Consider the following 22,358-nt stretch of genomic DNA (forward strand, 5'->3'; position numbering starts at 1 on the left):
GTATTGATTAAGGATCTGTACCATTTGTTTCTTTAAACAAATGGTAACTATACACATGAGCAGTTACTTTTCCTAAAGCTGACTGTTTCCTTACTTTTTCCACTTAAAAGTTGATATTTCAGTTGAATGGTTGAAGCAACATGTCTTTTAAACTCTAACATAGAGCCTCTTGCAGACATATTCATAACTCTAGACATCTTTTTACATTACAGCCACAAAGTTCAATGTATTTTATTGGGATTTATTTAAAAGACTGACAAAGTGGTGCATAACTTTAAAGTAGAAGGAAACTTACAAACTGTTTTCAACTTTTTTTTTTTTTGAGTTTGGCATGCACAAGTATGCAGTCCTTCTGGTACCTGTTTGTGAATTTAATTTTGACTGTCAGAAAAAAAGACAAGGGAAAATATGCCATTTCACTGAGGTTTTATTCTTTTTCTGTATTGATGTGAAAGAGAAATCTCTTCATTCATGACAGCCTTATATTCATATATGTATATATATATATTTATATATAAAAAAGAAGAATCCAATTTGGAACCATTTCCACGTTACAAACGTAAACAGAGATCAAGTGATTATCAATAATGAAAAACTTGCACTTAAAGAGGCCATCTGAACAACACTCCATCTATTTTAATTCCTTTTTTTGTAACACAAGAGCAGCTACTTTAAATCAGTGAAGTCAGCGTGGAAACTATGGATTTTTGGCACCAGGACATCTCGGTGTATCTATCAAACACTGCAGTGTACTGACGCAGCTTCAGGACATGTTTAAAAAAAAAAAAAAAGGAAATCTAGCCTAAAGTCCAGTTGATTCAGAATCTAGCCACAAAATTACACTTCACTTTGGGATAAAGATCCGATCAGACTTTCAGTCCAGATTTGTTTTGTTCGAATCGGCTCGCTCTGCTGCAGCCTGGCGCTTGAGAGGTAGTGCGTTTGACTGAGGAGGCCTCCCCAGCATGGCGCTCCGATGGCCTACTCACACAGAGTCACGATGAGAACCAGGAAATGAAAAACGGACCACAGTGAGACGGGTATAATTATCGTGGACAGACAGAGAGGAGACCTTGTACCGCTTACAAAAGAAAAAGACAGGGGTTTGTTTGCGACGGATCTGATGGCCTCATAGCTGCTACATACGTGTGGAGCATCGTCATAGAAACGCCCCAGAAAACGTGTCTTGAACAGAAAACAAGCTTTTGCTTAGAAGTTTTCTACGCTCGCATTGTGACCCAACTCTATGTGCCGAGGTTTAACGGGAGAGAAAAACGCAGTGAGACAACTTTACAGTTTTCTAATATATAATCAGTCAGGTGATGGATACAGTGAACAACAATGGATATTTTTTCCTCATCTTTTTTTTGTGGATTTAAAAAACTGTGAATTAAAGTTGCAAGTTAATATGGAAACAGTAGAAGTGTGTACACCATTAGGGTTATGGTCTAGAGGTTTTCCCCCCCTCTTTCATTTTTTTTAAAATAATGTAATGTTCACATGTAGTCAAAACTTTTTCCAGTTGTGTGTAGTGAAACAGCAACAGACTGATTGTCTAAAGTATGTTGTGTTAATCATTAATGAAGCCATTGATCCTGGTCTTCCTGTAGCGATACAGTGGGCTGGTTTTCAATACAAAAGTCCACTATCAACACAACTTTTAGCAAACTTAGAGGAAGGGTTATTTCTTTTTTTTGTTGTTGTTGAAAGGAAAAGCTTTCTTAGATAGCTGACATTATGTTTGGACATAAAAAATAAAAGCTCCTGCGGGTTGAAAGCATCTTTCCCACAGCCTCTTTCAGATATGTTGAGATCTTAAGGGAAAATATATCTAATAATTGCTCTGACATGATTTGCAGCGTTCAAATCATTTGCAAAAATACGAGCAAGAAATAAGTGAAGCCACATTTTTCCTTTTAGCGATCAATTAGACAAAGGTAGCACAAGCTGTTAAAATAAAAGCTTCACTTTGTAGGGTTTGACCTCTCGTATATATATTTATATATATCATTTTCCCCCCTCTTCTATAAACTACATCACAGTGGCACACACGGAGACAAAAGCTCAGAAAATTAACCAAATTGTTTAAAAAAATTTTAACCTTCCTGAAGAAACAAAATGGCTGACAGGCGGTAAGTGATAGATTTTATTTATCCTCATTTCATCCTCCCTGACTTTGATGCATTAAAACTGATTATATGCACACAAAAACCCCAAATGCAGCCTACCAGAAAAACGTTTCATTCCTGCAGTGTTTCATATGCGTTGGAGACGATACTGAATCTGAAATTGAAGCCGACCCCGAATTTCCTCATTTTCCCCAAGACTTTCCCCACTTTGTTTGATTCTTATGACCTTTGAGCACAAGTCATGTGAAACTCTTGACCTCTCCGTCAACACCAAGCAGCTTTTTGGGGGAGGTAGGAACTGCAGCATCAGCTGAACGCGTCAAAGGATTTCTCAGCACCCGAATCGCTCTTGGAGCGGGGAAAACTTGCAACCACTTCTGAATAACCGCTAAAAATATCTATGTATGCATGTCGGGTAAGTTGCTGGGTTCAGAGATCTTTAGGTCTCATGTTAAGGTGAACACAGTAAATTAGGCTCAAAATTGACTAAAGTCAGCAAATATTATGCACTCACTGTTTTTGCCAAATACAAAATTAGAAAATTTGTAAATATATCTTTAACAAATCTCTCTAACTTTTCTATACGATATCAGCGCTACGTGATCTTAAGTTATGGAAAATATGCCAAGCCTAAACATATCGTACAATAACTATGGAGAAGATCTTTTTTTTTTAATGCTTCACACCGTCAGGTTTAGACCTGTACATGACTTCAAAAAAAAAAAAAAAAATCAGTTAAATTTAAGAGGTGGGTTGAATCCAAACAGCTGAAGCACATTCTGCTGAAGGGAACAAGAAAGGCAAGAAGTGACCGAGAGTCTGAAGCCCGCCGACTGAAACGTGTCGGGCGGAAAGAGAGAGAGGCTTTACATTCAGACTGCAGATGGCGTTTCTGTGTTGGCTGCAATGCTTTTTTTGTTTTTGTTTTTGTTTTTTTACAAATACTGCAAAGGAAAAACAAAACAAAAAAAAATAAGGAAACGTTTTAAGGAAAAGTTCACGGCCACATAAAGACGGAGGCGTCTACCACTCACACCTGCTTTCTGTTCTCCATCAGTCGGTGTGGCCAGATTAGTGAAAATGTATGAAAGCAGAGATCAGATTCCTGTATTAAAGGAACAGGAAGTAACATCTATTTTCCATTAAACTGCATTCAAATTTAATCTTGATTAATCATGCTTGTTAGTAATTTGTAAAGGCAACATTAGCTTATTGAATTAATTTGCCACAATCTGACTATTTTTCCTCTGCTCGACAGCTCGAACACCCAAAAACAAAAAAAAACTTGTTTCAACACTTCATTAAATCCAACAAAGTATTTTTCTTTATTATTACTTACTTCATCGGCCATAGAGGAAATTGCTACATGTTAGCTCCAGGGTGTGTTTTCATTTCAAATGATCCATTACTTGTTTGGTGACTCAAAAAGTTTTCTTTTTATCCGTTTCCAACAAGAACGCAGTCGACTCGCATTCAGACGGTTGTGGGTTTGATTCCAGTCGAAGCGCTTACGGGCTGCTGGGCACCTAAACCCAAAATGTCCTGTGGATCTGCCCATCAGACATCCATTTATTAGAATATTTCATCATTTTCGGTTTATAAATGCAAACAAAAAGAACGTCCATTCACAGAAGTTCTTTCTTTAGACCAATTAAAATCAGATAAAAGGTTAAGGAATATCAGCTTTGACGAATAAATGCTGATAATTGCTTCAATTTTAATTGGATTAAAATCTAAGTTTTCTGAAAATACAAACTTTTCAGAGGTTTTTCAATTTTTATTTTTAGTCTTTAGAAAGTTAAAAATAACCAGTAAGAACTGGAATTGGCAGGTCAGACCTTAATGAACTGAAGAAAATGACTAATCTGTCCATCTTTACTCGTACTAGAACCTTGCATTAAAAAAAGTCTAATGATAAAGAGTAACAGAGAAATGGCATTAAAGTACAAAACTATGCTGAAAGACAGAAACCAGTGAACAAAATTAAGATTAAAGCCACAGGTGGCTGTTTTCTCTCTTTTTTTGCTACCAAGTAAAAAAAAAAACTGACTGCACATAACTCACGAGTAATAATCGAATAATATTTGACAAGAAGACGCAGGTGAAGTGGTAGTGAACCAAGACCCCCATTTTAGAGTGAACTATTCCTTTAAAAAGTTAGGATTATATAAAAAAAAGCCCCAGGCTCAGAGTGTTTGTGTCTCTAGAGTAGAGTCGTCTGTCAGGACACGTGTGTGTGTGTGTGTGTGTGTGTGTGTGTGTGTGTTTATAGGTATTATGCAAGTATACATGTGTGATATAATACAGTACAGTCAGTGAGATGAAGACATGAAGTGAGGTATAAATACAGCCATGTCCTGTAAAAGGCTTCAGCCGATTGGTTCAAATATCTAAACGCACTGGTTAAAAAGAAAAAAAAAAGAAGAAAAATTACTTTACCAAGAAAGGCTGTTTATAAACATCTACGATCTTTAATTTCAATTAGTTATAGTGAAAAAGTTCTACACTGAATAACTGAAATTAAATGTTAATATAACATTTTAAGTGGCAAATTTGATTTTAAGTAACCATATTTTTGGTTAAAATAGCAGTACCATTTTTTTTTATTTTTTTTTTACTAGCAGAGGTTAGTTTTCTACATATTTACACTACCGGCAGGGAATAGATATTTACAAGTAGGTAGCAGCATTCTGGAAATCACGACTGATATGTTATGGAAAACGTCGTGTCCTTGTTATTATTTTTTTTATTTCTATTTTACTTCTTTCCTCAACTATGACTCTAGAAGCTTATTTTGCCAAATTGAATTAAACTGAGTCCAGCTGTTGAGCGCTGTTGGCTGCAGAAGCTGTTTCAAAAGACTTGAAAAGGAAGAAAAGAAAAAAAACAAACAGAAAATGAATCGTGGAATAAAGTGAGACGTGAAGATGACAGAAAAGAGATTTAAAAGTACGGAGAGACTGCAGACGTCTTCTAAACTCCCTGCAGTGAAAAAAATCTCCTGTTTTTTTTGTTTGTTTTGTTTTCGATTTTGTTTGCGGCTGGCAGAGACTAAAGATTTTCAGACAGTGCACCACTGACACGTTACAGTGACTGTGCATTGATTAAAACCAAAGTAAAACCACAAACTGTGCACCCTCAGTGAAGACAAGAGTGTCTTTTAGAAGAGCGTGACGTGAGTGTGCAGTGGTGCACCGGAGCCAGCAGGGGGCGCTGGGAGCTCGCCTTAGAGAGCGGTGAGGCGGCCGGTGAGCGCTGCCTGGAGCTCCGACGGGAGGAAGACCCCCAGCTCGGTGATGATGCCTCCGGTGATGAGCTGGTGAGGCGTCACGTCAAATGCCGGGTTCCACACCTCGATACCTGCAGTCAGGAAATGGTGGTTGTTATTTTGACGTTTTTTAAATGGAGCATACAAGTAAAGGCCTGTTAGGTTAACTTAGATGTCTGCTCTCCTGCACTTGGTTCGAGTTCCTTCGTTTGAGATCGTTTACAGGAACGATATTCTGAGATTTTGTGACTGGCTAACTTCCTCCTGTAGTCCTTAGGACAGGTAAAACAAAAGACGTAAATGGGAAAAAATGTCGAGGGGTTTCAACTTGGATTCTCATCCGAAACCGACACGAAAATGTATCCGAAAAGTCGATTACGATTTTGACCGATACCATTTTATTGGAGTATGAAAAGTTGCTAAATATAGCAAAAAAGTTGCTAAGTTGGCAACAGTGGGATGTCTATTGTACTCGGTACACAACTGCTGATTATTCTTAAGAAACAAAAAACAAAAAAAAAAACAGAGAACGCTCTTAGGTAAAGATTTCAAAAATGCGGCAAGAAAACCTGAAAGTTTTCAAATATGAAAAATAAATCACAACTGGTCTTTCTATTGTTTTTTTTAAGTAGATAAATAAAATAAAATTAAGCTCCTCTAAAACTGAAACAGCATTGATATTTATGGATTATGATATACTGCATAGGAAAAGACTTATTTATTTTTCACCCATTAGATTATTCCCAATGTCTGAAGGTAGACAGTGCATGGACCGCTAAATACTACAAATCCCAGAATGCTGCTGTGTTGGCTTGTCAACCACAAGACCCCTCCCTCCTCTGTTGACAGTGGTACACAACATAGCTGTAGTAACATTGAAGTTTTTCAGTTATAAGTCTTCTATTCTACGTAAAAACAACTAGATCCCGTAATGCCTTTTAAATAATTGTGTAAAAACAGAAGTAACATGATATTGTTTCATGCAATCAGATACTGACCAATGGCTGACAAGAACTGCATTTATGTCAAACCATTATTTTGAAATAATTTTAAAACTGTAATTGTAACATGGCTGTCAGAAAAGATAAAGAGCTCAGAAATGAAGAAGCACGAATCTGCCACTCACAGTCTGTTGTCCTTATTGAGACTGGTGCATTATGTCAGTGAAGCATAATGAGAAAGTAATAAATTGAATCGTTTGTCCTCAGTTCACCTAAAGAAAAAAAAAAACAAAAAAAAAACAACATTCCCGTCTCATAGACTTTGCCTCCAAGGACCTCATTAGTGCTCAACCTAATCAACGCATTTGCTTTGTCTGCAACTCGGCACAAAAACGCCCCAGTCTCGACTCAAATGTGGAGACGTTTCAAAGTCTGAGACATCAGCATGAAAAGACTGAGCTCCAGCTTATCCCAGACTAAATGGAGTTTGTGAATTTTCTTTTAGCTTTTAAGGCCAAACTTCCGGAGAACAGCGTTTTTGGCGCTTTGTTTGATGTTTTCGATTCAGTGTCAGCAAGTCAAAATCCTGTAGTTTGATGGTTAAAATCCAACAGTTTGCTAAAAATGTTTAACAAATCAAGGAAAGAATGTCCAACTGATAAATCAATGTGGAAACTGCTGCCTTCATTAGAATCAGATTTTATCCTTTAAAAAGCAACTTTTCTTTTTCAGTATTTTTTTCCCCTTCATGGTTTTCGACACATACCAACATAAAAGCAAACTCCATCTTTTTGTCAGGACTGTGGAGAAACTTCACATTTAACCAGGTTTCACCAACTCAAATTTCAGACTTTAAGACATTTTAAATGCAGTTACGAATGGAATTTCAGACCTGCATCTCCACAGAAATGTACGAAATCCATCTAGCCAAGTGCCAATAAATTTGCAAAGAAGCGAAGGACGCCAGCTAGCTAGCAAGAGTATGTTAGCAGCTAGTTATTGATAGCTTCAACCGTCTCGAGTAACAAACGCATTGAAGATGTCTGAGTGCGACTCAAACGTTTTCCTGACAGAAAAAGTCCTGCGACAGAAAAACATAGATTATATGAAAGTAAGACAGAATTTAAGACCTGTGATTAACATGTGAAGGGCTAACTTCTTTCTAAAAAATGAATTAAAGACATTTTAAGGCCTTAATTTCAGATCCATTAATTAAAGACTTAAGGACAGCCTGTTAACTGAATTTTCCTGTCCCGTATAAGTTGAGATGTTAATGTTTCCTACCGGGCGCCGCGATGGGGACCCCGTTTATACTGGTGAGCTCCTCAGGGGGCCGCACTTCGATGATGATGTCCCGGCCACTCTCGAGGCTCAGGTCGCACGACGTGCTGGGTGCAGCCACGTAGAAAGGGATCCCATGGTGCTTTGCGGCGATGGCCAGCTGGTACGTGCCCACCTTGTTGGCTGTGTCACCGTTAGCGACGACTCGGTCAGCACCCACCACCACAGCTGAGAGAGGAGGACAAAAAAAAGTCGGTGAGACGTCATGGGATGAAAGACGGCGTCCTTGAGAGTCCCTACCTGTGATGTCCATTTCCCTCATGGTGAGGGCCGCCATGCTGTCCGTGATGAGCGTGGCAGGGATGCCCTCTGCGACGGCCTCGTACGCCGTCAGCCTGGAGCCCTGGTTGTACGGCCTCGTCTCCGTGCAGTACACGCGCTTCAGCCGGCCCAGGCCGTGGAGGCTCCTCACCACGCCTGCACACAGAACCGCCGTTAAGAGACGGAAACGTCCGCAGTCTGCCCTCCCGTCGGATCCGAAGCTCCCCTCTCACCGAGCGCCGTCCCGTATCCGGCAGTGGCCAGCGACCCGGTGTTGCAGTGCGTGAGGACGGTGACAGAGTCCCTCGGGACGCCCGACAGGATGTGCTGGGCTCCGTAGTTGCCGATCTTCCTGTTGTCGTTGACGTCGCGCTCCAGCATGTCTTCGATCCAGGAGATGACACTGCAGGGTGAAAGTGTATGGAAAATATTTAGTGCAAAGTAACAAATTCGTCTTTTTACAACCAAACCTTTATAATAATGTATCCAGTCTTTTACTGAAAAGTCGATTTTGCTCTATCCAGAGTGTTTTGAAAGAAAGTTAGCCAAATCCTGTTTTAATAAGAGAGTAAATTTGTCCAACAGAGTCTAAAAGAATTTGAAAACTAGAGTCTGCTCTTTTAATACAGCAAATGTGCAACATCTTTTTTTCAAGTTTTGGTTCTATGATAAATAACATCCCTTTCCTACAAAAAACAAAACAAAACAAGCACTTAACTAGACTTTCCTCCCCTCACAAAAACCTCAAAACTGCTTCAGTGTTGTGGTTACTAGCTACTGCAGGTGAAATAGTTACTACTAAAAATGGATCCACATGACCACCGTCCTTCAGAAATACCCGTTTGACACAAAGCAGCACAAACTGCTTGCAACGACACAATTACAAGGGATTCGTGAGACAAAAATGCATCTGTAAAATAACTGGGATGGATTTACCAGCAAACGAAGGGAGAAAGAGTGATTTTTATTTTTCTAACTGAGGCAAACCTGATGTGCTGTTGTCTACAAACAATCTGCAGCTGACATTTCCTGTGGCAATTACAAATTTCTTCTTGTGGCAAGTGTAATGCTCACAGCTACCAATTTGCGCTCTAAAAAAAAAAAAAAAAAAACTGATAACATTAACAGTTTTTTTTTTTTTCCCCCAAACCCACACCTGGAGCTGGTGCTGAATGAGCGAGTGTGTTAAAGCAGCAGCAGCTACTTCAGGAGAATCCAGGAAGGTGAAAGCTGGAGTCGAATAATTTCACACTAAAGTTCAATTCTGCTGGTTTCACACAAAAACAGTGCGATGTGATTTCAGGTTTTATTTTTGCAGATTTTCAGTATCCTGAAGGGTTTTTCTGTTCAAGTGTTAAGTAGGGCTGGGTGATAAAAAACGATTTCAGTTCAATTTAAAAATACTTTATCATACCAAAGGGAAATTAAACACAATTACTAAACCAATTCATCAATTTTTTGTTGATCGAATATTTTTTGGAAAATCTGGATTTTTCTTCACTAATGCCCTCCTTGTGTTTTCACAGCTCAGAGTGACGTCGGCTCGCCAAGGCCGCCATCTTGTAGGACAAGCTTCCATTTATTTAGATTCTGAGTGGAGCTCAACTCTGCAGCAGAGTATGAGGGCAGATATCAGGTTGGAGTGTTTACAGACCACCTAACTTTACAATAGTTCCTAATAAATCGCCACAGAAAACAATCAGCAGCAGAATAGGGACTCAACGTAGGAACATCAGGTTTTTGCGCGTTGACGGACTCGTGCAGGACGTCCACCGGCCCGCCTGCCCACCTGTCCCTGAGCTGCTCCGAGTTCTTCTCCATGCTCTCGTTCTCGGCGAACTCCATCAGCTCGCGGGCGGCTCGGCCCATGTTGACGGCGGTGGGCCTGGCTGAAGTGAGGTGACACAGAGACTCCCTGATGAAGGTCACGGGGTCGTCGCCCCCGGCGCCCGCCCGCAGCTCCACAGCCAGGCTGAGGCAGCCCACGATGGCGATGGCTGGAGCGCCGCGCACCTGGACAGGGAGGGAGAGGTCGGTGGTCACGCCGAGCCCGAGACGTGTTGGTCAGAGAGGCAGCGGGGGCGAACGGAAAATCTGTCACTACCGTTTTGAAGCTACAGTTAGCATGTCTGTAAAGCAGCAGAATGCAGGCTAGCCAAGCAGCAGAGAGATCGACTGATAAAAGCTAAAATCAGCTCCCAGTTTTACTCCATTATGGTAAAAAAAAACAAACAAACAAAAAAAAAAACACTGACATCCTGCATAATAAGCATTTAAAACTATAATTAGTGGGTTTTTAATCCTCATGTTTTTTTGTTTTTTTTTGCGTAAGTCACATAAATTTAATCAATAACACTGTTATACATTTTAAATTACCAGGAGAAGCTACGCAAATAACATATGAGCAACCAGATTGTTTTATACAGTTTTGTTTTTAGTCCTGTTAAGGCTACGATAATGTGGCATTTTTAGTCCAGGTTGCAAACCCAGTGAAACAGAATTACATTTGGGGTCTTTCCAATTACTATTCATGTGGCCATTTCATCTAATACCCCTTTATGTCAGCATGTTCAAAGGTTAAGACATCATTTATCTAACATTACGTAGATAAATGATGAACATAGTAGATAATTTTGGCAGTTTAGGAGACCATACTAGAAAAGGGGACGTTAGACCTCTCAATAAATTAGCGCATACACAATAAGTTAATTAACTTTAGTTGTTCAACTCAAAAACCAAAAGTCATACACTCACTACTCACAGGATGACATAGTTCAAGGTTTTATTTCAATTAGTTTGGATGATTGTGGCTTATAGCGAGTTAATATCCAAAATTCAATGTAGATGATATAAGAACAATAAATCAGTATTTTTTTGTTGTTGTTTTAAATACTTAAATTTCAGGATCACTGAGAAAGTATGTCCGTGTACCAAACTAAATTTAAAATTAAATACAAGATATACTCTCCTCTGAAAAAATTAATTAGGCCACCGAGTCACAGTTTGGTCATTTCTCTCCCTTCGCCATTTAGTAATGCAGTAGTAATGTCCCGGACATGTCGAGGCTCTCCACACCTTGAGAAGCTCCCTCAAACTTTACTCCAGAACTGTGGTTATTCCTATCGCTGGTGCACCGTTTTCCTTCCACTCAACTTTCCTGTTGATACCTTTATTATATACAGCGCTCCAAACATCCATGTTATTAATGTGCTTTTATGGCTTACTGTCCCTGTGCAGGACGTCAGTGATTGAATGTATAAGCAATACTGTGTGCATCACATCAAAAATAATTTACTGGCTCTGTTATATTTTAATTATCTGTCCCGGACATCACAAACGACCGGAAATAAATCTTCACAAATACGTCACCCTCCGGATAACGACCTGATATACCGACATAAACTCTTTGAAGGCGTTCTGATTTATAAAAATGCACCTGTGTGAGATCACTTCTACCTCCTATCACACTCCGCGGTTCCACCCACCCAGGATCAGCCCCAGTACTCCCTGCTCGGTGTGTGTAGCTGGAAAGACAAAAGAGTGAATAACTGCTGCGCTTTAATTCATAAGAATCTCCAGGAACTTCTATGTTACGCATTTACTGTCGCATTTTTATACATTTCGGGAATGCAAAAACGCAGAAATGGAGCAGCTGGAGGCGTCGTTGAATGCAGCACAAGACCAAAACGCGAACAAAAAAAAATCCCTGGCAAAGGTCATTAATAATTCATCAATAATCTCTCCCAAAGAAAGGGAGAAGGGTGGCTTCAAAGCACTCGATAAACGCAAATAATAAAAATAAAAAAACTATGAATGGAGGGCAGGTAGCGGGGGACGCTGCGGCTTCAGGTGAACGCACAACAACAACAATAAAAAATATGGTAGAGGCCGTCAGAGACACATGTGTGCGGCGGCGGGAGCACAAAAGAGCCGACACCAGCCACATGCAGGTACCGAGGCGAGCCTACCTTCATGGACTTGATGGCCTCGTAGGCGCCCTGCACGGAGCGGATGTCTTCATACACGGTCTGGTGTGGCAGCAGCAGCTGGTTGAGGATCTGCAGAGACCCGGACCGGTAGCGGATCGCTTCCAGCGTCATGACCGAACAAATGAAGGAGGATGATAGTAGAGGAGGAGGAGGAAGAGAAGGAGGGGGTAGGGGGATATACACGCTCTTATCACGTTCAGGTTCTTCCACACACACACAGAGTCTCTCCGTGACGGAACGAATCCACGCTGAAGTGACCGCGGCCTGGCGGAGGAAGAGTCCCGGGAGGCGCCGCAAGGAGAGGAGGAAGAGGAGTGGAGGGGTGGGGGAGGCAAGTGTAGCGAGACGGGGAGGAAGAGGAGGAGACGGTGTTGCTACGAAAAAAAAAAACAGCAGAAGATCTCCTCTGGCTGTTAAGAAGCAATAAAAAAAAGAGTTGAAGGCAGGACTGGAACCCTCTACACACCGACAGGAACTGAAGGCGGACACGGAACCACGTGTTCAGCCGAGCAGGAAGACCTCAGCTCCGGATCCACGCCCACCAGAGTCCCGCTGGTTGTCCAATTTTATCAAGGCTGCTCTTCTCCCGGCTGCACCATCCCCCCCTTTTGTCTGGGGAAATTTCACACTCACTCATGTTATTTGCATAACACCAAAGAACCAGCAGCACCCCGCATACAACAGTGGGCACAGCCTGATAAAAGGAGTCTATTTTGGTTCAGTTTTTATTGTTTTGGCCCACTGATTCTGTGCAAGACCGTAATAAGAATATTACTTCCAATAATAAGGAATATCAGAGCAACAAACCAGCATACTGTGTTCTTTTTTTCTTGGATTTTAGGGAATTTAATCAAAACTAGCTGATTTGGGCCAGTTATAAATAAAACTAATTGTGCACAAGATCTGAATAGACATAAACTCCAGGCCCAAATTTTATTTTTTTAATGCTTTAAAGTAAAAATACTGTTATTGTCTGGCATTTTTGTCAGTGTATTCAAGACACAACTAGATATGAAAATAAATATAACAGGGCCCTGCAACTTTCCCCTCATTTTGTCACTTTATAACCACCAGATTCATGTGGTTTTATGTACAAAGTACACCAGGATTTAAGGGAAAATGATTAATGTTTTTCAGTTTATGTAAAATTTGAAACATTTTATACAATCTCCTGTATAAATTTTTTTTTTTTTTATAAATCAAGCGCTGATTGATTAGGTGTGCATTGACGGTCAGTTTTCAAGTCTTATATGAAAAATATACAAGTATAAAAGATTATCCTATTGCAGAAAAGCCTGACTGCATTAGGAAACAATACAATTTTAAGCGATTTTTCTACTTACTCTTTACATTCTACTTCACTGGTCTACATTAACCTTTGCATCTTTTGGACTAACGGTCAGGTTTTGCAGTAAATACACTTCAAATTAACAGCAACAAAGGTTGTTTTTTTTTTATCTCCATCTGGAAATTGACTATAATAGTCAATAGTGGAACATCGATCAATGTTTTGATCGATGTTCGATCAATGTTTTCCTCAGAAGCATGCATGTAAAAGCATGTAAAAAAAATAATAAAACCAAAAACCAAACGTACTGATCAATAAAGTTAGATTTCCCTTTAGCTAAAAGAAATGAAAAATCAGGACAAAAGAAAAGTTTTCACCGTTTTATTTGTTTTAAAACCAACCTCATACATGAGATCATAAAGCCTGAAGAATCAGGAACATTCCTACTTTTGAGCTGTGTTAATAACCAAAACCTGGAATATATAAATAGAGCAACTTAGTTAGTGGAATAAATTTGTGACATTTATACTGATTGCCCATTTATGACTTAAAAGAAAAATAACAATCATGGTTTTACCAACAGAGGAATATGTTTCATACCGTTATTTTAACAAAAGAAAAAAAACATGAGAATCAAGCTTTTAGGACATAGAGGGGAAAATAACAAGAGTGAAGGACCAACCATTTAGAGTGAGGATGAGTGTGTGTGTGTGTAGCGTGGTGTAAATGCAGGAGAGGAGCGTGAGTCACCAGCAGGACACATTTTTACCGATGTCTTTCTTTTTGCTGTCCCATCACCATGAATGCTGATGAGCTTGTTGCCATGAAAACAGGACAGCTACAGAGGCCAGGAGGTCACAGGAGGAGTGCAGTGATTGTGAGGAATAATATGGGGTGAAAGGTATAAACATACACACACATATAAAAAACAAAACAAGTGCTGAGCTACATGACGCTGTAACGAAGCTATATATGAGCCATAATGAGGCAACAAAAGCAGTTCCGGCCCAGAAAAAAAAAAAACTAAAAAAACTTTTAGTGCTCAGGACTTTCCCCGAAGCGCTACATGAGCACTGATTGAATTCAAGCAAAATTAGAAAACACTATTTTAGCTACAGCTCGTCATGGTTGGTTGATGGTTGATGTGTTAAGGACATTTCTAGGTTTAGGACAATGAACGATGAATCATTTAAAAAGTATGCTGCTCCATTTTGTTTTGTTTTTAGATTTGTTTTCAGCTATCACTTGATGAAGATAAAGTTCATATTGATGAATTTTGAAGAAGACATTCCTGTGTGCGTTTCCTCCTAGTTTTCCGTTCTCAGGTTACAGTATTAGGACACACCGACGTTTAAGACGACAAAAACAGACGCCACGTCAGATCATCATGTCCACCATCCAACGTGGAAGCTACTAAAATAAATCCCGCATCCAAACAAATGGGCATCAGTGCAGACACACAAAGTATGGAGACTCATTCTTGCTAAATGCAAAACATCAAGTCCATCAGCAACCCTACAAATGCACAGTCACGGTCAAAATAATGTTCAATATAAACATGGAGGTTTTGGCTTTTAATGATGCATCTAAAGAGTTCTTTCAACGTGATGAAACTACCATACAACTTCAAAACAACTATTTTTGTCAAACCCACACAAGAGCAACATTTTACACCCAGACACACACTGCCGCTAATATCCGGTTGAATGTCCTTCACACTTTTTGGCATCATTCTGACTGCATAAAGGCCACTTGAACCAGGAACGGCTCGGTTACATTGGCTGATTTCTTGACTCAGACTCTGCTTTTGAGCACAGTTCATCAGTTTTGAATAGGATGAGGCCAGGACTTTTGTTAGGCTGTTCAGGAATCCTTCCAAAAATAGTTTTAAAACAGTCAAGCACGGTGGTGGCAGAATCATGGTGAGAGTATGTTTCACTACCAGTTGTATTGGTGTACCGCACAAATCAGATTGGACATGATTGGATGTTCAAACAGGAAACTGATCCCAGAACTACATCGGAGTTGGTTTTAGAACAGTTAATACTGCAGCCGGTAACTTTTATAAACAAAATGTTGTTTTACATATTTGTTAAAACTGTTAGCGCAATGAGACATGAGACAGGCAATCAGTGGGGAAAAAAGCTCCTACTATTGCTGTCTGAAGAAAAGCACCACTCCAGGACAAAAATTACTAATCAGAGCCAGGAGGAAGGTTTTAGTGTTGTCAATCAATCCTGTGTACACACTTCTAAAATGAGCTACTGGCCGAGAAACAGGTTTACCGCTCCAGGGAAAACCATTTATTCGCCATCATCGGCGTCATGGCAAGTAGCCTGAACATTCATGGTAGGCTTTGCTGATTTGAAGAAGCCGTACACTGTTAAAAGTCATGCCCTCCTTTAGTTGACATAACGTTTTTATATAAGTTACTTCCAATTAACATAATGAGTTATGTAATTTCAACTTAATTCCATGAGTTATTGGCATTTCAACTCAAGACTGTGAGTCAGTTCAATGAAACATAAATTTAAATGTGTGAACTTAACTCGACAATCTGAGTTTTAAAATGGTAACCGGATCTTATAAAAACTGATCACCACTGGCAATATTAATGCGAGATCCAAATAGTGCCGGAAATTCACTCTTTATCTGATAAGGGACTAAATATGATGTAAGATTTAGTAAGACTTTATAAAGTTCACCATCCCAGTTAGAATTGCATATTAAACGAAAAAGAGGAACACCACTTGACCAGATTAAGGACGTCGAAAGCAAAGTCGCGGATGAATACCATTTTTTCCCCAAGACCTGGATCAGTACCACAGGCTGTTCAAATTTGGCGGGGCATTTTTTCTAAATACGAAGCGAGCTGGAGCCACAGTAGTAAGGTAAGCTGCATTTGTCGTTTTTTGGAAATGCCATCCATTTTAAAAATATGTTAAGAGCTAAAAGTTCGTGTCTCTGTTACATGTTTAAACACAGGATAGAAAACAACAGCTTGCTAACTGTCGCGGGCAGGAGTTAGCAGCTAGCTAAACGCAGTATGATACTCGGTTGCTGTTATAGACCTTTTCTTAAGAGAAAATACAAGCAGCTACCACGATTTTTGTATTGTACACTTCCTCAGAAGCACATATGTGGCGCTTGGTCAAAGTTTTGCATCGACGTGCTGACTGCAGGTGAGTTAGCGGCTTCAGTAAAGGCTGTGGGTCAGTAATTAGTCTTGTTCCTTGTCAGTAATTAGCCGTGTCCTTTGTTTCATGTATCCTTACCCCACACTGCTGTTACTGATTATCTTAAATGTTAAAATACTTTTTTGTTTTGAGATTGTAGGAGATCAACCACACATCACAGAGCTCATCTCCCGATGGCCAGCTCTGTTCCATGAGCCTCAGGTAATCGCACAACTGAATTAGTTCCACCAAGAGATTTAGTGATTTAAGACTGAGTTAACTGTGTCTTATTGAGACAAGTTTTTTAATCTATCAGCTCAGATTAGGGCTGAATTTACAAGAATCGTCATCAAAGACCTTCTGGAATCTTTTCTTGATGGACTTGATGGCCTGGTTCTGAGACTGCTGGAGGTCTACAAAGCAGCAACCAAATCTGGAAAGAAGCAGCCACTCAAAGACACTTTGGACTGCCTTGCAAAAGATGTAAGCAGAGCTGAAGATGGCTAGAAAACAAGGCATAATTTGTTGTTTTTGTTAAAATATATTCATCTTACTGAATGTCTCATCTCTTGCAGGACACAAATGACAGGAGAAGGGCTGCTGCTCTGCTTGGTTTGCCACGCTACACATCTGGCGAAGATCCATCAACTGTCATCAGGATGTGTGATGTAAGGCTAACAAATATTACAAAACTGTTTACATATTTGCCTATTTCTCTTTCTTGTGATCATTTAAAAAAATCATTTTGTAGCATTTGTGTGTGCAAAAACTTATTTTTAGTCCTTGTTAAGAGACATTACTTCCCGTTTACTACAGCCATGCATAACATCAAATTCTGATGTAATTACTTTGTGTATCCTGATTGATTTTGCTCTAAGCCAGTTGATGGAAACATGCCTGATTTGCATTTTCTTTTTAAATTTCTTTTGACATTTTAAAAATTTGCTGATTTAAAAAAAAGCATTAAAATGGAAACACTGCTAGTGTTCTACATTTTTAGAATAATTTCAGTGCTTCACCATAGTGGCTTTTAATCTGCCACACAGTGTGTTCATGTGCATGAAAATACAAGTTTTGTGGATGAAAAAAGTTTGTCAAAAAGGACTACCTGACAAAGTAAAGTGCTGAAAATACTTTGAATATGGTGTATACATAAACTGGCTTTTTTCAGGTGGTGCTTATTTTCAGTGTCTAAAGCTTCTTGATGTTGGCCTCATCCACAACAGTGGCCTGTTTCATTGCCATTATGCTCTATGCTTTAACAAACTGGGAGTGTGTGTCAGGTTATTCACTGACTGAACAGAAGTGCATCATACAACCCCACAAGTGTCAAAACATGCAGATTGTTAATCCTCACAATAGCATAAAAACTTGCACTACAAAGATACCAGAGTGTTTGAATTCTTTGCATTAATTATTTCTTCTTTTTAAGGCCCTTGCTGATTTTCTGGATGATGCCATGAAGGGGATGCAGGTTGATCTCCTGATTGCCTGTGAAGGTGGTGAACAGGGGGCCATCCCACACCAGGTCTTCAATGTGGGAGTTGTGGTGGAGGAGACCATTGTGCTTCACAACATTAAAGATGTGACACTTGGATTTGCTACACTTATGGGTGTCATCTACTGTGTCAATCTCAAGTATCCAGAGGACATGAAGTATTCGTTTGAGTTTCTTCAGAGAGTGGTGATGAAGATCAAACCAGACCAGGCCTCAGCTCGACTACATGGTTTGAGAAACAAAATCCTGAGGTACAAACTGTAACATCTGGTATGTTTTCAGTTTTATTGTCTTACAAAAGAGTTCCTGTAAAAATTTGTTTAGTTTGTTCTACGCACTAAATGTTAATACTAATGGTTTTGCACTAAAACATTTAGCATTGTGCTGAATTTGTGGAAAAACCTCTCAGGGTTGTCCTGAGTTTTAAACACTGATTGATTATTTAGCACTTTTTGGACTGTTTTTGAAAGATGGTAGCTAGTTGTATGGACTTTACACTGCCACTCTTGAACGTGGTTAGAATATTTTTAAAAATAATGGTCTAATTTCTATGGAGGACTGAAACTGACCAATAAATAAATGCACCAATTAAATATAAGAACTTCAACCCCTTTGTTTATAATTTACCTTCATATTTTTCTAGCTTAGTTCCTAGAAACTATTTTTTTAGCACATAATATATATGTTTGTCCTTTACTTGTAGATGCATTCATGCCTTAAGTGCGTGTGTCCCCATTCCCCTAAGTCTTTTTAATTTCATTTTATTTTTACATATCTATCTTGTGTTATCCCTCATTTTGCAAATAAGGTGTGCAGTCTTTCTTGGGTCAGCTCCTCCACTATTGGTCAACACACGGGAAGGAGCAGAATCCATGTGCAGATCTGTTGACCAATAGTTGAACTTACCCAAGAAGGACAGCCCCCTTAAGATAGTCCCCACAGCCAGCTGACATTAGAAAAATGTCACTGCCCACCTTATTTATATAATAAATCAGAAATGCTTAAGGTAAAGTAAAAACATGAGACATGTAAAAGCAACACCTGGAAAAAAGTTTTTTGGTCGAAAAAGGATAAAAATATTTAAGAGTCAAATGAATCTACAAGGGGGGAAAATATTTTTTTAAACAATAAACTAAATTGTGCTAAAATATATAATTTGTTGGAACCAAGGTGGAAAAATGAATATGGTCAATTAAATTTATAAAACATTAGGTAATGTTTTTAATTGGTGCCTTTTAAGTGCATTTATTTATTGAGATGTATATAAAAAATTATTTCTGTTATTTGTCAAAAAAAAAAATCTGTTTTTGTTTTCGGTCCTCCAATAAATGCTTCTGCTTCTTGGACAAATGTTTTCTTTTATACTTGATTTAAGACTTGTCTCATCTGTATTTGATAGAGAAAGACAAAAATAAATGTTTGATATTTGAAATGGAAGCATATTTGGTGTAATTATTTTTAGGAAACTGAACTTGACATTATTAGTGGAGAAAGTGAACAGTATTTGGAAATGTTAGTTTACTTAAATTGCAATTTTAAGTTCATTTGCTGCCTTAAAATCTTGAGTTAACTTAACTCAAAAAGGGAATTGGTATGAATAAAGTTAGTCAGTTTAACTTTAAAATGAGAGTTGAAAGTATATAGAATTGTTTGTTTAACAAAAGAAAACAAGTTTTTATGAATGGATAATGTAACTTTGCAAGTTGTTTAAACTCAGAGTATGAAGTTCATACAACACGTAGTCATTAATTAGACAAGTGGTATAACTTAATTATTTGAGTTCAAATAGAATATGATTGTAATTTTACTTGACAAGAGTACTCACGTTTTTGAGAATGCATAATGTTCTATAGTTAGTCATTTCAACTTATGGTATCATATTTAAACAATAACTTATCATGAATTGGGGGACTTTTCCAGCTTGCCATCCTAAGTTGGAAAAGTACATTATTTGAAGTTGTGTTAACTTATGTTTTTAAGGCAGCAATTGAACTCAAGTTTTTAAGTTTAACCACCCTAATAATTTTTACAGTGTAGCGTAGCAGAGAGGTTGCGAACAGTGCATACGCATGTATGATTGACAGCACTAAGATTCTCCTCCTGGCTCTGATTGATTGTTTCTGACAGAGCAGTGCATTTCTGCAAATGGCAGCATGATCGCAGAGGAAAGGAGCGTGATTTTCCCCAGATTATCTGTCTCGTGTTATACCGTCACAACATAGTGAGAGCTTTAAAAAAACATGCAAGAAATCAACGGTTTATAAAAGTGACATACTGCAGCTTTAACATACGGCTTCTGGAGTTTCCCCCAAGCTGGTCCATCCCAGGACAGAATCCTATTTATAAGTTTTCTAAAACTACAGATAAGAAAATTGCTCAAATATCGAGTGAGAATCTTGCTGGGAGCTGGTTGATAGGCAAGAAAAGCGTGTTGCGTCTTTGCAGCTCGCCAAACATCATCTATGAGGACGTACGCACATATTTGTTCCTGTCTGTTCAACGTATGACCCTTATGAATTAGAGAAAATCCACAAGAAATTCTAACTTGTGCTAAATGTTATTCCACCCTGGTAAAAATACTTAATTAAACAAAAACAAAAGATCAACACTTGTGTCACATGACCATTATGAGAGCTTGCACACTTCTGACTGACAATGTAAATGACAACCAAGCTGTACACTGACCCCGAGTTAGATCTGGTGATCCTTGGTTTATTTCTGCGATACAAAAACTTTAAAGAAAACCTTTGAGCTCAGCTGATCCACAGAGCCTGCATTAATGCCAGTCAAAGTCAAAGCATCTAAATCTCTCCTAATGCAGAGCTTTTCAGATTAATCAGCATTTAAACTGCGCCACTGCATGCATGCGTCAGAGAGCGAAGCATCAACGCTGTCGCGTTTGGCTCCAAACAAGCGTTTAAACGTCTGTAAAGTCAGTTGCGACAGAAATCAGCAGCTTTGTGAACAGGCTGCTTTGTCATTCAATGGCCATCTCAAACTATGCAACTAAAAAACGTTTATCAAAAGTTGAGGGAGATTTCCGAGCTCCAACTTTTTAACAAGGATTACTTGAGCAATTACCTCAGCACACCGACACAAAGCCTCCCCGCGGTCGGACCTCTCGGCGTTCGCTGCGCTGCTGCCAGCGGTCTCAGCTGGTTTCCGCAAAACGCCACCACAGAAACCAGCGGCAAAAGACGCAGCAGCTGCTCGTTGTTTTCTAATAGACAGCTGAGTGAATGAATTGTTGTCCGACAGCGTGAATACATTCAAGCTGGGAAAAGCCTCCGAAAACAGTTCCAGCAGTTAATTAGGGGGCTTTCATTTGAGTTGTTGATTTAGCGCCTCGTCTTATTGGGGACATTCTTCTGCCGGGGTAGAAGTATGACAACATGCAGCTTTAACGTTTAAAACAAGCTGAGTAATAGCACTTCCTGTAGCCATCAACAAGCTTCCAGCATAATGTTGGCTTGATAAGTGACTGCACTTATTGGGGGGAAATGCCAAGAGGAGCTTTTGAGCAAAGTTCAACATTAAAAGGCTTTGATACTGGGGCTTTGGAAATGCCGACCAGGAAGGTTGATGTCAAAGTTTCAAAGTTTCCAGTTTTGATGCGACTTTGGCATTACTATCCAGTTGGAAGACATCTTTATCTAAATTTTAACCGTCCGACTCAAACTGACATTTTAGGAGGGACAACCCAGGAACCACCAAGACTCATCCCCATCATCACTGCTTCAAAACTCACACCTTGAAACTGGCCCAAATGGACAAGTTCTCACCTCAAGTTATCAGCCAGGTGTCCAACCAACAGGACAAAGATCCCAAACAAATCAAAACTGACTTTGGACTGGAAGAAGCAGGATCTGGCACGGTCCAAACGTCAATCCTACAGAACATTAGCCGCTACGCCCCAAAGCAGGTCTGAGCCCAGAAACCACCAAATGTAACGGAGTTCAACCAATTCTGACAAGCAGAGTGGTCAAACATCCAGTCAAAATAAAAATAAAATATAGGCTCTCCACAAACTTTGGGGAGGGTGTATTTTCACATTCGAGACTTTCTGACCATTTCTAGATAAAATAAAAATAAAAATAAAATCACAGCAAATTCCAACTTCTGGTTTTTAAAAACCAGAACAGGAAAGGAATGACTAAAATAAATCAGTAAGATGCCAAACTGAGTAACATCCATGCTGAGGAGGAGTGTATGCAAGGCTGGGCTCAAAATTATTCATACCCCTGGCAGACTTGGATCTAAACGAGCTTTTAACTTTTACCAACATGCTTCTTCTGACTCGTAGTACTACATTCTGCAGCGCCGCAGGCAGAGTACAGACACAGAAAAGGAGGTAGGTAAAAAATAAAAAATGAGGGTGATGGCGTGGTGGACATCAAACTGAACAGATTTAAAGCTCACCACAATAATAATCCATGGAAATTACAGATGGAGAAGAGTTTGACTGCT

The 22,358-nt window shown here is 39.3% G+C and overlaps 2 protein-coding genes across 2 annotated transcripts; one reads left to right on the plus strand and one right to left on the minus strand.

Annotated features, from left to right (window-relative positions):
- Nucleotides 1-409: 409 nt before the first annotated feature.
- On the minus strand, nucleotides 410-12,660 carry mri1 (methylthioribose-1-phosphate isomerase 1). The gene is made up of 6 exons (XM_014986635.2): nucleotides 11,909-12,660; nucleotides 9,730-9,953; nucleotides 8,174-8,343; nucleotides 7,920-8,096; nucleotides 7,623-7,847; nucleotides 410-5,489 (listed from the first exon to the last, which is right to left on the minus strand). Exons 1-6 carry the CDS (start codon nucleotides 12,038-12,040, stop codon nucleotides 5,356-5,358), a joined length of 1,062 nt encoding a protein of 353 aa, XP_014842121.1. The 5' UTR covers nucleotides 12,041-12,660; the 3' UTR covers nucleotides 410-5,355.
- A 2,881-nt stretch (nucleotides 12,661-15,541) lies between these two features.
- Nucleotides 15,542-18,239, plus strand: LOC148161053 (uncharacterized). The gene is made up of 4 exons (XM_088007352.1): nucleotides 15,542-15,566; nucleotides 16,710-16,876; nucleotides 16,969-17,061; nucleotides 17,826-18,239. The coding sequence occupies exons 1-4, from the start codon at nucleotides 15,542-15,544 to the stop codon at nucleotides 18,153-18,155; spliced, it is 615 nt and encodes a 204-aa protein (XP_087863478.1). The 3' UTR covers nucleotides 18,156-18,239.
- Nucleotides 18,240-22,358: the final 4,119 nt, after the last annotated feature.

The sequence above is a fragment of the Poecilia mexicana genome, unplaced genomic scaffold (genome assembly GCF_051168715.1).
Source record: "Poecilia mexicana isolate PSO_F unplaced genomic scaffold, ASM5116871v1 scaffold_1, whole genome shotgun sequence".
NCBI lineage: Eukaryota > Metazoa > Chordata > Actinopteri > Cyprinodontiformes > Poeciliidae > Poecilia > Poecilia mexicana.